This window comes from Hibiscus syriacus, unplaced genomic scaffold, assembly GCF_006381635.1.
Source record: "Hibiscus syriacus cultivar Baekdansim isolate YM2019G1 unplaced genomic scaffold, ASM638163v2 tig00008146_pilon, whole genome shotgun sequence".
Lineage (NCBI taxonomy): Eukaryota > Viridiplantae > Streptophyta > Magnoliopsida > Malvales > Malvaceae > Hibiscus > Hibiscus syriacus.
The window spans coordinates 1,166,283-1,180,928 of record NW_024062154.1 but is presented as its reverse complement, the minus strand read 5'-3'; the positions used below and the strand labels follow the sequence as shown (position 1 = coordinate 1,180,928).

At 34.5% G+C, this 14,646-nt stretch overlaps 2 protein-coding genes across 2 annotated transcripts in view; both read left to right on the top strand.

Moving 5' to 3' along the window:
- Positions 1–2,339, top strand: part of LOC120202074 (kinesin-like protein KIN-7N) — a 34,174-nt gene extending 31,835 nt beyond the window's left edge. Inside the window, exon 9 of the mRNA XM_039202559.1 lies at positions 2,253–2,339. Coding sequence (XP_039058490.1) covers positions 2,253–2,322 — 70 coding nt within the window. The 3' untranslated portion in view covers positions 2,323–2,339. The remainder of the gene's footprint in view (positions 1–2,252) is intronic.
- A 9,625-nt stretch (positions 2,340–11,964) lies between these two features.
- Positions 11,965–12,915, top strand: LOC120202052 (kinesin-like protein KIN-7N). The gene is made up of 2 exons (XM_039202543.1): positions 11,965–12,011; positions 12,475–12,915. Exon 2 carries the CDS (start codon positions 12,514–12,516, stop codon positions 12,883–12,885), a length of 372 nt encoding a protein of 123 aa, XP_039058474.1. The 5' UTR covers positions 11,965–12,011; positions 12,475–12,513; the 3' UTR covers positions 12,886–12,915.
- Positions 12,916–14,646: the final 1,731 nt, after the last annotated feature.

Sequence of the window (14,646 nt, the reverse complement as noted above, 5' to 3'; positions counted from 1 at the left end):
AATCAAAGTATTTGAAAAGTTGATATCAATTGGTAGAGAGATATCATTTTCATTAAAACCAATTTTGACCAAAATTTTATTATGATGAACTAAAAATTCTGAAAAATCATTAAAAAGTTCATCATAAAACCTTTTTAACATACATGAGATTAAAACAATAATGCATAATCATTTAAAAACAAAAACTCATGCATGATTAAAATCAAATGAGGAACCAAATAACCAAAATTAAAAGCATTAAGCTTAGAGGTTACTCATTCCTTTTTCATGTGTGGCTAGAGCATCTTGAATATCATCACTTTCATCACCATTGCTCCCATACACCTACAAGAGACATTTAAGTAGATTTTGGTATCCAAATTGCTTTGGATCCTTGAACATTAGTTTTAATGTCCCTTGTTCCCTTGGGAACCCATACTTGTATAATTTTAAAACGTTTTCCTTTCTTCAAAGGACAAGTATGTTCCTTATGACAATGATAATGGCAATGTGAGCATTTTTGCCATTTTTAAACATAATAAGTTGTTTTTAGAAATTAATTCTTTTTTTATTAAGCTTTCAAGCTTAACTTTTAAATCAAAATTTTCTTTTTCTAAATCATTTATTTTGATTTTTGAAAGCTCTAAATCATTTTTCAAAATTTCATTTTGTTTTTCAAAATCAACTTTTGCTTTCAAAATCGATTTATTTTCAAATTTGAGTTTTGAAATTAATTTTAGATATTTGGAATTCATGGTCTCAAATCACAAATACAACTTATAATAAGCATCTTGTAACTTGTCAAAAGAATATGAATTAAATTCATTTGAGTTAGAAGATACCTCGGGCTCTTCACGAGCCATTAGAGACACCACCTTTATTGGTTCTTCTTTCTTGTTTCCATGAAGCTTTTTGAGCTTATTCCAAAGCTCCTTGGCACTAGAAAAAGAGGAAACTCCTTCATATATATCTGGACTAAATGCATAAAATACCATGTGCATGGCCTTGGCATTAAGTTGATCTTTCTTCTGCTCTTGGTCACTCAACTTCTTCTCCTTCTTCTTTAGAGAAGAGTAGCCGTTTTCGATCATCTCTCATGCATCAAGATCATTGGATTATATGAATAACTGCATTAATTTCTTCCAATGATGGTAGTTTACTCTATTTAAGTATTGAGGCTTGTCGATCAGTTGGGAGTCTTACATGTGGAACGAGTCGGAGGAGGAAGCCATCTTCTCGGTTATGTCGGGAATTAGTAGAGCGTCTTCTAGGATCATCTCAAGGATATTAATCCTTCTAACGAGTTAAGCTCTGATGCCAATTGTTGGGATTTTGCGGAAGCTTGAATCGATAATCGAAACGGTTTACAAAGAGGAGTCAGAACGTTTTTTGTGTTTAGGGAGTAAGGAGATTGAAAGATAGAAAATTGTACAGCGATTTATAGTGGTTCGGCTTCTCAACCAAGTCTACATCCTATACCTTAGCTCCTCACCAAGGATTTTCCAACAAATTAACTAATTTGTTATTTCTTTTCAAGGATAAAGAAATAACCTTTACAAACTCCTTAGTTTTTCACGGGCTAAACTAGAACCTTTCCCTAGCTTTTCACGGGATCATCTAGAACCTTTCCCCTTTACAAAAGGATAAAAGAAGTAAACAAATGAACCTCTCAAAGGTAGGTGTTTACAGGAATTAAGCTCACAAGAACAAAAATATTTACAAGAGAAATATGAAATAATATTGAAAAACTCTTCTCTTGTGTTTGATTGATTGGATAGTTGTTCTCTTCTTTCTTCAAGTGTCATCAACTTGTATTTATAGCTTGAAATGTGTTTGAAGTCGAATATAGCCGTTGGGGATGTTTTGGAGCCGTTTGGGGATTATTTTTCTAAAAAATAAGGCTATCCATAACAGAGGGTATTGATAGGGGTATCGGTACCCCTTCATTAAATTCAAATCAACTAGCCGTTTACTAGCCGCTGAAGCCTTGGGGTATCGGTACCTCTAAAGGGTTATTGGTACCCATTTTACATTCTGTAATTTGAACCTTCATGTGGTATTGATACCCTTTCATAGGGGTATCAGTACCCATTCATATAGGGTATTGATACCCATTCATAGGGGTATCGATACCTCTTAATATTTTTGCTCAAATCTGAATTTAATGGACTTTGAATTATTTTTGAAATCTTTTGAAAACTTTGAACAACTTCAATTAAAGTCCAAAACATTTTGCCTTAAATTTGTTATATCGAAACATAGTTCTACATAAAGTATATTAACAAGAGCTTAATGGTTCTTAGTAATGTAATTAATAAACTTAGTAATGGTGCAAAACAATAGTATTACTTATCATCTAAGAAGTAACCTTCTTTGTGTAATAAATATGTTCTAATCATATGACTTATTGTCAATTACGGGCACATATTCCTTATCGTGATAGTAAACTAACCCGTATACTCCAAACCACTCTGGATGGCTTTGACTTTGTCTGGGTCAACTTCAATGCATTTCCTACTAACAATGAAGCTCAACAATTTTCTAGATGTTACTCCGAAGGTACACTTATTTGGGTTCAACTTCAATTGAAATTTTCTCAATCTTTGGAAGAGTTTCCTCATATTATTGATATGTTCATCTTCAGTTTGTGCTTTGACAATCATGTCATCAACATAAACTTCAATCTCCTTATGCATCATGTCATGAAACAAGGTCATCATAGCTTTTCGGTACGTTGCCCCAACATTCTTTAACCCGAAGGGCATCACCTTGTAATAGAATATTCCCCACATTATGACAAATGTAGTCTTATCTATGTCATCTAGATACATCTTGATCTGGTTATATCCTAAGAAATCATCCATGAATGAGAAGAAGAAATTTCTTGTTGTGTTATCCACCAGAGTATCTATGTGCGGTAACGAAAAGTTATCTTTAGGACTTGCTTTGTTGATGTCTCGATAGTCAATGCACATGCGCACTTTTCCATCCTTCTTTGGTACTGGCACTATGTTAGCCACCCATTTCGTATACTTGGCCACTTTAAGAAAACCAACATCAAAATGTTTCTTGACTTTTTCTTTTATCTTAAGGAGCATTTCAGGTATCATCCTCCTTAGCTTTTGCTGTATAAGTTAGCATTCTGGTTTGATTGGTAGTTTATGGACTACCATATCCGTGTCTAGCCCAGGCATATTTTAATACGACCATGCGAACACGTCCTTGAACTCTTGAAGTAAGTTTATCAAACTTTGTCTCGCCTCAAATGAGAGTGTTGTGCCAATTTTAATTTCCTTCTTTTCTTCTTCAGTGCCCAGGTTCAAAATTTAAATTTTCTCTTCATGGGGCAATATTTGTTTGTCTTCTATTTTCTACCATTCTTAATAGTTCGTAAGGTAAGATGCATTCTTCTTCATTGTCACGTTCAATGGTTTCCCCGAGACACTTGAGCTGCTTAAAGTCAACCTTTGGGTCAGAATCATCATCGTCCACATCATTAACATCCAAAGGCCTGAAAGGAAAAGAATGGAAAAATATATATATGTAAGAGGAAAACATCCCACATAGAAAAGAGAAAAAATGTACTATATGGATATAAATAAGAAGTGAAAGAAAGAAATGTTTGCCAGAAAGAAAAATTGAATCTTTTATTGAAATATAAATAGAAATAATTCATCAACCCTTACAAAAGATCACCTATTGCCACGGGTATAAGCAAATAGGGAAAGTTTGAGTATTACTTTGAAAAAGATTTGAAAACCACATGTAGTTCTTTAGTAGTCTAGTTGTTAAGCACGAACCCTGGATCTATTAACATCCTTGGTGTCATCCGCTGTTATAGTATAGATGCTTAAGACCTTCAGAGCTTCTTCCAGATTAGTTAAAGTCATCCTTGCTTCCTCTTCAAAAACATAACCACTAAATCTGAACGTGTTGTGGAGGGGAGAAAAAGACATTGGTTCCCACTGAACTTCTTCTCCAGTTAATCTTGCATTCATCTTTTCTTTGCACCTTTGAATCTCTCTCCTTCTTTATTAATGATTGGACTGATATCTAAGCTCAAACTAGTCTAGCTTGATTATAGGAAAAATGGGGCATATTTTCCCTTGTAGAGAACTCTCGAATCCTTTTTCTATCTTTGCACCTTTCCCCAAAGTTTGCTTGATTTCCATCTTGGTGCAATATGAGAATCTAGGTTTGGGAATATTACCCCTTTCAGCCACAAATATGGCATTGACAAACTCCAATGATCGGAAAGAACATTCCAAAACTTCCTCATTCACATCTATATAAGGGACCTCAATGGACACGCTTGCCACTATGTCTTCTTCAGTATTGATATTTATTAGAGTCCCATCAATAACAAACTTGACTTTATGGTGCAGTGTTGATGGTACTGCCCCAGCTATAAGAAGGCAGTTGTAAGAAGGCATAATGTCCATCACCAAGAACTCTATGTTGTATATGGCAAGCCCAATGGTTAATGGTACTTCAATTTTGCCGAGCACCTTCCTCTTTCTCCCGTCAAATGCTCGAACCATACTCTGACATGTTCTCATATGGGAAATATTAACTAGTAATCTCTTAAGAGTGACCAAATACATTACATTAAGGGAAGAGCCATTGTCAATTAATACACTCGTCAAAGCATGCCCCTTGCAATGAGTGGTAATATGTAACGCTTTAGCCCCACCCCTTCCACCGGATGGAATCTCATCATCAGAGAATGAGATTAGATTATCATCCTAGATATTATTAATCAGTCAATCCAACTTATTGATCGGTATGTCTTTTGGCGTAAATGTTTTATTCAAGGCCTTCGGTAGTGTCTTCCCGTGTGTCTCCGAACTCAGTAATAGTGTCAACATTGAAATATATGCTGGAAGACTATGTAGCTGTTCTATAATGTTGTATTCATTGTGTTTCAAGAACTTCAAAAACTCCACAGCTTCCTCCTCTCTTATAGGCTCGTTCATTATTAGTTCATCTTCTTTGAATGGTTCAAGCATTCTCTGGGGTAAGCTAGACTTTTGGGAATAGTATTTCCCAACAGAATACCTCACTTCGTTAACATCTTCCTTCAAAGAACTCACTTGGAATTCATACTTCCAAGGTAGTTATTTGTTGTCTTTGTAAGGAAAAGTTATTGGTGTCACTATCACCACCTTTTCGGTGTCTTATTCGTCATCTTCGCCTTAGTGGTGATTATCAAAGGGTGGTCCATGCCATATCCCTTCTTAGATAAATCTCTAGTCGCACAAACATCAGCTTTCGAAGTGTCCTTGTTTGTCTCATAGAATTTCAACTTCTTCGTGCCTATCATAAGATGGATCAAATATTTAAATTCGAAACACTCGTGCACATCATGTCCCTCTTCATTGTGATAATAACAATGGTTACCACATTCGTATTCCGATGTGTTAAAATGTGGTAAAAGAAATTATGTCTTTACCATTTGCTTCCATACCCAAGCAGATGAGACTTCACTTCAAAAACACTAGTTTTGACTATATTACGCCTCTCCTCGATGATTGCATTAACCCCTCTTTCCTGGTTGTTAGGTAGAGGGTTCTGTGTAATGTTAGGTGTTTCTGAGTTGTTGAAATGAATCTAGTTCCTGTTGTGCATCATTTGAATGATCCTCTTAAAGGTAAAGCAATTTTCAATAGCATGCACCGGGACACCACCATGATACTCACAATGTTCGTTTTCATCATACCAATTGGGGTATAGAGGGTTTAGTGGTTTTACTGGTATAATGACACCACATGTGTGTCGAAAAGCTGTTGGTAAAGTTCTTTGTATGTAATGGGAATCGAATTGAAATTTTTCCCTCCTTGGTTCCCTCGTATCTTGTCTAGAAGTACCTGACGGTACAACTGTAGTTGATTTTAACTTAGAGATCGTAATAGTTTTGTTGGTATTAAAAGTGTTGATTTTGTTGATCTCTCGTTCTCTTTTCTTTATGGGAAGTCTTCTGCTTGACTCACATCTCTCTATCTCCACTTGTCTTATGGTCGTTTCTACCATTTCTTCAGTTATAACAAGATCAGAAAAGTTCCCTGATGTGATTGTGACCAGGTGTCTAAAGAAAGGAGCCTTCAAAGTGTGTATGAAGAGCTTTCATGTTTCTTTCTCATCCAAAGGTAGATGAACTTGAGCAGCTAAATCTCTTCATCGTTGTGCATACTGCTTGAAACTCTCATTATGTTTCTTCTCTATACTTTGTAACATGACACAATATTGTCTCATGTCATTTACATGCTTATATTACTCCAAGAATGCCTTGGCGAGATCTTTCCCTGTCCTGATGTGTGAACTGTTCAGCTGATTATACCACCGGATGGATGGACTCGCCAGACTCTCATAGAAACAGTGAATCAAGAGTTATTAATTTCCCACATATACTGTCCTTTTTTTACAGAACATGGTAATATGGGCTGAAAGGTAACTATTCCCATCAAACTTCTCGAAATCATGGACTTTAAACTTCAGAGGAATAATGAAATTCGGGACCAGACTTAATTCCAAAGTGTCAACCCCATAATAATTGTCTTCTCATCTGATTATCTTCATTTGATCTTCAACTGCTTGATATTCTCCTCCATATTCTTTTTTTATCCTCCTCATCAAAATCTGGAATATGATAATCATTTGGGTTATTCTGGGGGTTGGTTATAGAGGCATGTTCTTTTGCAGTATACGAAACTTGTGCTTTTACAGTAGATGAAGCTTGTGTTTTTACAGCAGATGAGTCCCCTTGCAGTCCTGGTAGGATTCCAAGTGAGATAACCAGCTGAGGGGTAGATGGTACAGCCACCCCTTCAGATGCCCCTGGCCCAGGGGCACTCATTTGATTTAGGTCATACAATTTTGCAACGATCTGATCAACCAGTGACTCTTGGTTCCTGGTGATAGAATCCAAGGTATTTTGATTATTCTGACTCATTTTCTCCTCAAGTTCTTTTTGCAATTTTAGCATATTTTCCTCAAACTGAGTGATCTTAGCTTTCATCTTCTTCTTCTTTGAACACGTATTGTGAGGATGAGGTGTGTTCAATGTTTGTTCCTTTTTTAATGAGACATTTTCTGTTAGTTAATTTGAATGTAAAGAAATGAAAAATGCAAAGAAAATATGAAAACAAATGCATGATATAAGAAATTTTTTAGGCATTGATCCAAATCATGTCTATTATTATAGATAGTCTTTATTGGGACAAAAGTGTTACTTCTAAGAGACCAAAAACAATTCAAAGGTACATTCTAGATAGGTCCTCTAGACTTCAAATGGCTTCTAATAGGTTGACAAGTCTTCTTGTTTATTCTGTCATTAACTGAATACCTTGTAAAACCACCTCAACTTCTCTTGCCAAACCATGCAAGTGGCGTGCCACTTTCTGTACATACTCTAAGAAGTCTTAAATGATTGTATCTCTAGCCTTCACCATTTGTTGAGTCTGTTCCCAACGGAAACGCCGCTGGATTCCTCCATCAAAAGGAATAATTTGGAGTTTATTTGCATGTTTCTTGAATTTGTTCATAATGACCTCCAATTCTGTTATAGTTTTTTCATATGGTTCTTGTTGTCATTGAAGAGACCTCTCCAATCAACTACCTTGGTCTTTAACCGTTTGTTATGGTGTTGTCTTTCTAACAAACATCTTTGGGAAAGCCTTTAACTGCTCTTTTAGTGTTTCTCTTTCATCTTTTCCCTCAAACTTCCTTTTCAGGTTGTTGGCTTCACCTTTCCAGTACTCGAAAGATCTTTTTAAGCTATATTTTTTTTGAACATGCTCTTGATACCCTTTTCTTAAATCTTCAAATTTAAAGCAGATTTTCTTCTATTCTTTTTCTAGCATGTCTGCTCTGTTCTTTTGAGTATCATCATCTAGCTTCTAACTCTCTTAATCTTTGTTTTAATTCTTCTTTTTCATCTTCAAATTCCTTTTTTGTTATCTCCAATTCATAGGGGACCAGCTTAAGGTGCTCTTCAATGGTCCGAGTTTTCTCATGGTCTTGTGTGGGAATGGTTTCATTCTTCCTCAACTTTCATCATTCCGTATAGTCTAGAGTGATCATATCTTTTTCAGCCACAACCTCTATACTAAATATCTTTTTCCATGACTTAGCTACATCTTTGACCTTCTTCTTGTAGTTGTCCTCACGGTATGCAAATTAAAATCCAGATATCTCATGTGTGACTGGAACAAACTTACGTACCCCAAACTGCCAAAGCACTAAAAGTGGAGAATACCCAACTCCTCCCCATAGCACAAGTAACGTTACTATTCCTGAGTCTCTGCATCAGTAAAGAATGTCACTATGAGTCAACCAAGGGGCTCTCCATATGATGTTCTTATCTTGTAGGTACGTGAATACCTTTACCAGTTCTCCTTTGGAATACCTTTTCACCATTTTTGTTTAAGGAATTCCTCCAAATAAGAGTAAGTAGTACTGAATCAGAAGTAAAAAATCTCATTTTTTTCATAAATGATTGTGGATACAAACCTGAGTAATTGCGTGCACCCTATAAAATGCCCTCTGCCAGTCTTTCTGTAATAACTTAGTGAACGGAATGTCTCAGCTAAAATTGTTGGAACATGATTTACTCTTTTGGGCAGTTGCTCAAATAGTTCCACCACGGCTGCCTCAATATATCCCAAAGTTTTGAGAAGATAACCAGTCTATAGACACCCAGGGCAAAGAGATCGATTGCCTTCTACTCATCAGGGTGATTATTCATTAACTGTTTGATGTGAGTCCAAGTAATTCCTTCACCTTTTCCTTTGTGTTGAATCCGGTTAGTGATCCAATTTTCATCAACCCCTACAACTTTTTCCAACCCATTTTTGAAAGGCTGACTCTTGATATATTTGATGAAGACTCAATCCATTCTGATTCCTTCACAGTGTAACATGGTGGTATACTCCTCAATTGTAGGCACCATGTCTTCTTGTTGAAGGTAAAACAGTTGTATCCCGGATTCCAAAACTACACAAGGGCTCGAATTAAATGTTCATCTACCTTGATGTAGAGCAGGTGTGCGATATCATCGTATCGCTGGTAAAACTTATGTTTCATGTCAGCTTTCCAACTGTCCTAAATATTGCGCAATTCATGGGTATCATTTTGTTTAAGGATGATGGAAGCGTAGCCAACCAGGTGTGACTCATAGTTATCTTGCAGATTGTCTCATTTTTCCTTCTAAGTCTTTTCTGACCATAGTCGTACTTCTGCATTTCTAACATCTTGCATTACAACTCATTTGTCCATTAATGCCAACTATTTAGGTTTTAACGTACACTTTGCGGATTAACTCCTCTTTATATGATGTAAATGAATGTAAAATGGAAATAAAACAAAAATGAAAGGAAATAAGTTAGAAAAACAAAAATCAAAAAATCAAAATAATAATGGAAATAAAAATAAAAATTCCTACACCACATGTTTTTATTCCTACCCGGGCATGATCTCTGTTTCGCATGTTATTTTCTTGAACAAATCCTAATCGCATATATTTCTAATTTGCATGTTTTAAACAGAAAATAAAACAGTAAGTAAATCAAGACATCCTAGGCTTTGAAATGGAGTTTTGGGTGGGCTCTAATTCCTTGCAACATCACAGATTGGTTCTAAAAAGGTACCTGAGTTCTCCTTACTGGTTCCCCCTTGGGCCTGCCATATCCTCAGTCCTAAGCTCATTACAATCTCATGTAGACCAAGTTAAACTCGATAGGATACATTCCTTTATGTCTGTATGGAAAATAAATTCACACAAAGACATAAGGTATATGAATCCCGAAGTTTACTTGCTAGGTCTATACAAAGAATTAATTCCCACGAAGACGTCGCTTTCACCTCCAATTAAAAAGGGTTTGGAGCTCGGGCATAGAGCCTGAGATTGAATTTTGAAAAAGATGAAATCATTGAAAATACATCAATACAACTATTTATTCAAAAAATAAAAACAAAAAGTAAATAACAATGATCGAAAGGATAAATTAGAATTTAAACTTACAATTTTCGCTTAAGAAGACAACCGAAAATTAATTTTGACCTGACTCACTTATTTTCCCAGTGGAGTCGCCAAGCTGTCGTAATCGTCCTTCAAGTGGGCCCGAAATCGGGTTTTGACTTGATTTGATGTGATGGAGGCGCCACCGATCATTTAAAATTAGGTTGACCGGGCACCTTAACTTACCATTTTTCTAATCTTCGTTTCACCAAAAATTAATCGGATTCAGGAGTCGATTACAGTCTAAGAATGATTAGCACCCTTGTATTGCTTTTTCGACTAATTTGATTTCTCGGTTGTCTTAATTGTGAAAATTAAAATTTAAAATTTGATATAAATTACTTACCTTTGACCAATTAAAATCGTCCTAAAAAGAAGCCAAAATAATGTTAAATAATAAAATTAAATTAAATTAAATTAAATTAAATTAAATGAAAAATAAAAAAAAAATATTAGATTAAAATAAATATTAAAGAATAATTAAATTTAAAAAAATTGAAATAAATTGAAGTTAATTGGAAGCTGCAAGGAGGAAAATAAAAGTTGGGGGAGTTAATTTGCATAATATAAGAAATATAAATAGGGATCAAATTGAATTAATTCAAAATCTAAGGGAAAACTTACAACAAGTGACCAAAATGAATTACGCATCAAACTTTCAAGGACTACGAAAATAATTAAACTATTTTATAATTTCACTAAGGCCCTCCTTATATAAAGCCCAAAAACCAGGAAAAAAATCACCAATTTCCTTTATTCAAAATAACACTCCCTAAAAACTCTCTCAATCCTCTCTTCCCCTCTCTTAAACGGCCACACATCGTAGCCTAAAACCACCGTCCACCGTCGCTCCGGCAACCACCTCCGATGGCCAAAAAATTCAAAATTACCCCCAAAAAATCTTTTTGTCCTCGTAATCTTAAAATCGGGACCCTTACAACCTCAAAACAACCATGCATTCATATATCTAGGATTATCATTCTAGTGATTACCTATTTTTGACGAAAACCTTTCGTTTTCTCAGTGATCGTTCCTCCTCCTGACACTAAAAACTGAAGGTTGCTTTAGTTTTTGTATTTTTGTGGCTTATTGGTTGCTTCGAACGTTTTTTTTTTTGCTAGATTTGCTTTCGGTTTTGCTATCTTTTTCTATATTTTTCCATGTCCCTTTCGGCTTCATCGGAGGCCCTTTTATAGCCCTTGGAGAGGGGTGAAATTCTCTTGAATCGGGTTGTTAATCCCAATCTTGTTGGGATTCATTGTTGCAGTCATGGCCGATTCTCTCGGCGTGTTGTTGCTAGAAAATAAGGGACGTTTTCCCCTTCAACTTGCTCCGTGATTTGCTCCGATTTTACTGTTTGACTTCGGTATGGCATCGACGCGTGGCCTTCACGCGCCCTGTAATGCTTCCCTTGCGGTGCCCTTGCTTGATACAAAACCCTATCCCCTATTGGGTCACGCAGACGGGATTGAGCCTTACCGGGCTTGCTTGGTCAAGCTTGCTTCGATTGGGCTTCCTCATACCCTTGCTGGATTGGACTCTGGTTTGGACCACTTAATTGCACTCTGAAAAAAAATTAAAAAAAAATATTCATAAATATAACTAAATAATAATATAAAATATATAATATAATAAATAACACGTACACCATATTTATTTTAAAACTATATAACATACATTATATTTTCAGAAACTCTATTATATATATTTTTAAAATCCGTTTTTAAAAACTGTATATTATATGTTTAAAATAATTTCAAAAACTATATATTATATATTTTTGAAATTATATATATATATAACATATATACTATGTAATAAAGACCCTTGGAGTCTCGGACGAAAATGAGTGTCTACAATGCCAAAAAAGTAAAATGGTGTTGGACAACTGCATAAATTTTTAATTTACTATATATGGCCTGCATTTTCAGGATTTCTCAAATGATAACTACAAAGAACAAGTCCAAAATCTCAAGAGACAGCTAGAACTTGTCATGACGAAAAGAATGAACTCGAGGTCAGTATGTGGCTTACATTCCATTTTTTTCTTGATAAGCATTAATGGGTGTTTCCGGTAAGTTAGAAAGTTAGTTAACTGCATGAAGCTATCATTTCAGAAAGCATTTTCTTTCCATGTTTAAATGCAAACTTCTACTTACTGATACCAGACCCGTCGATTCTGATTCAGACCTGAAAATTTGATCCAATCAACTTAAGTCTAAACCCGACGCAATTCGGTTTGGCAATGAAAAAGTCAACTACTAAAATTTGAAATGATCCAAACATGAAATGACATGAAACTAAACTGGAACAAAATGACTCGAAACTAAACCAGCGTAGCGAATTGGATACTTGTACGTGATGAATCTTTTAATAAAAACATGTTTTACACCGTAGCGAATTGACGTTTATTACCACTTATGATTCATACTATTGTGTGCATTTCTTTGCTGTAACTGCTTTAAGTGTGGCATTCGCAGAGAAAGCATGAAGAAGCAACACAATTAAATGGCATACTAATGGGAGAAATATCTGAACTTAAACAAGAGTTAGATGTGAGTAACAACTTGCTGGAGGTTTCCAAAGAAAGATATGGTAGCTTGGAAAGAGAGTTTCAGCTGTTGAAAGAAGAAGAGAATTCATTGCGGAAATCGGTCTCCGAATCATCTCAAAAGCTCAAATTTGTAACTGATCAAAAGGAAAACATTTTGAAGGAAATGAAATATGAAGTTCAAAGAAGGAAAGATCTGGAAACGGAGATTAAAAAATTCAGTGTTGCTTTCGCTTCTCGACAGAGATCACTTGCGTCGATTCACGGTGAGTTCAAATCTAAAATCGAGAAATTGGGAGCTGAAAATCCAGTTCCCCTGCACAAGTCTGTACAGTATTAAAGCAAATCAATTTCATTTCTTTCGTTCGTCCGGTAGCTTGAATGCTGCTTATCATTTATGATCATTACATGGACATTGGATCTATCAGTAGCTTTGCTTCCAAGTTGCTTGAATGTGTTCTCAGAATTGCCAGTTTTCATTTCAAATATCTACTTCCTCTTGGAAGTTAAAACTGCTACAATCGGTTAATAATAATAAAGAAAAGGAAGTTTGAATCTTCCATAGAAAGAAATGGCGTAAAGTCATATATATATAAAACACGACAGCAAAGGATGATATTTTGGCCATTAATAATAAATATGGCATTCAGCCAAGGGATATATCAATGCTATTCGGCTATTGACTCAAAACTTATAGAATTCCGCCAGAAAGATAATTGGGTTAGTATAATTGGATAGATAATCAGATAGTCGATTCGAATTTTTTAAATTTTCTGAAAAATAATTTTAGAGTCTAAGAGGATTTTAAAATTTAAAAAAAAATGATTAAAAGATTAAATTCAGATTTGGGATTAGAGGGATTGAGAGTGATTTTGATGATCTTAGTCAATATTTCAGTTTGAAGAGGAAGCTAGATTGATGATATAATTTATTGATTTTTGGATATATTGTTTGTGGTTAGTGATAGATTTTTGTGTCATTTGAGGTGGATTTAAAGTGTTGGATTTCCATTGATTCGATTCATTAGAGGTATGCATTATGTTCTTGAGTATGGAAATCAACATGTAAGCATGTATGTTTTGTATTGATGCACAAATTTTGCATTAAAATAATATGAATCTGATTTGAATATGTTATGAAATGAATCCGACACTTATTAGTGTACACGTTGGATTAAGAAAGCATACTTATATGAATATGATATGGATTATCAATGACAATCAATTTTGAAATCAAAATTTTATTTATGATTATGAAAATGACGTATACCAATTTGGACTTTGCATAAAGTAACATTGATTTGTTGACCTAGTGTTCTTTTTGAGACCTTTGGATATGTAGGACATGCTTTATGATTAAGTATACTCATTGTTAGGGGTATTTAAACTTCAGTTTTAACCTATTTAATCGATCAAAACAAAGTTTTTTTCGATTAATCAGTTGATAATTTTTTGTTCAATTGGTTAACGGTTAATGATTTTTTCAAACTTCGATTATCGATTAATTCGGTTTGAAATCGATTAATTAATATAATTGACCAAAATTATAAAATATTTAATAAATTATATATTAATTAGTCTTAGTATTGTTTAAACTTCGTTTTTAACCGAATTAACCAAAAATATTAAATATATCATATATCATATATATTATTTATAAATTTTGATTAATTCATTTAACTGACCGAGTTAATTAAACTTTGTTAGGTTTAGTTAATAATTTTTGAAAAAAATCGATTCAATTAACGATTAAAGAAAAAATCCGATTACTAAATTTTAAGTAGTTCGATTCAGCCGTTAACCGAATCGATCGATTGAACATCCATACTCATTGTTTTTAAAAATTTATCGATGTGTTTAGACCTCTGGGGTAAACAGAGAGAACGATGTTGCTTGAGCCTCACTCTTTTAAGTGATGGACTGGTGTGGTGTAGGGCATTAGTTTATGCTACACATTATAGGACTGAACTTGACTCTTTGATTCCATAAAAATGAGAGTTAAAAGGATATTCATTTATTCTATGTGTATTTGAATTTAATTGTATTTCAAATTGAACAAAGGTAAATAAATCATTAATGATAACGAGCATTTAAATTGTGTC

Bases quoted from the DNA above. Each gene is read 5' to 3' on its own strand.
- LOC120202052 (XM_039202543.1), top strand. From the start codon at position 12,514: ATGGGAGAAATATCTGAACTTAAACAAGAGTTAGATGTGAGTAACAAC.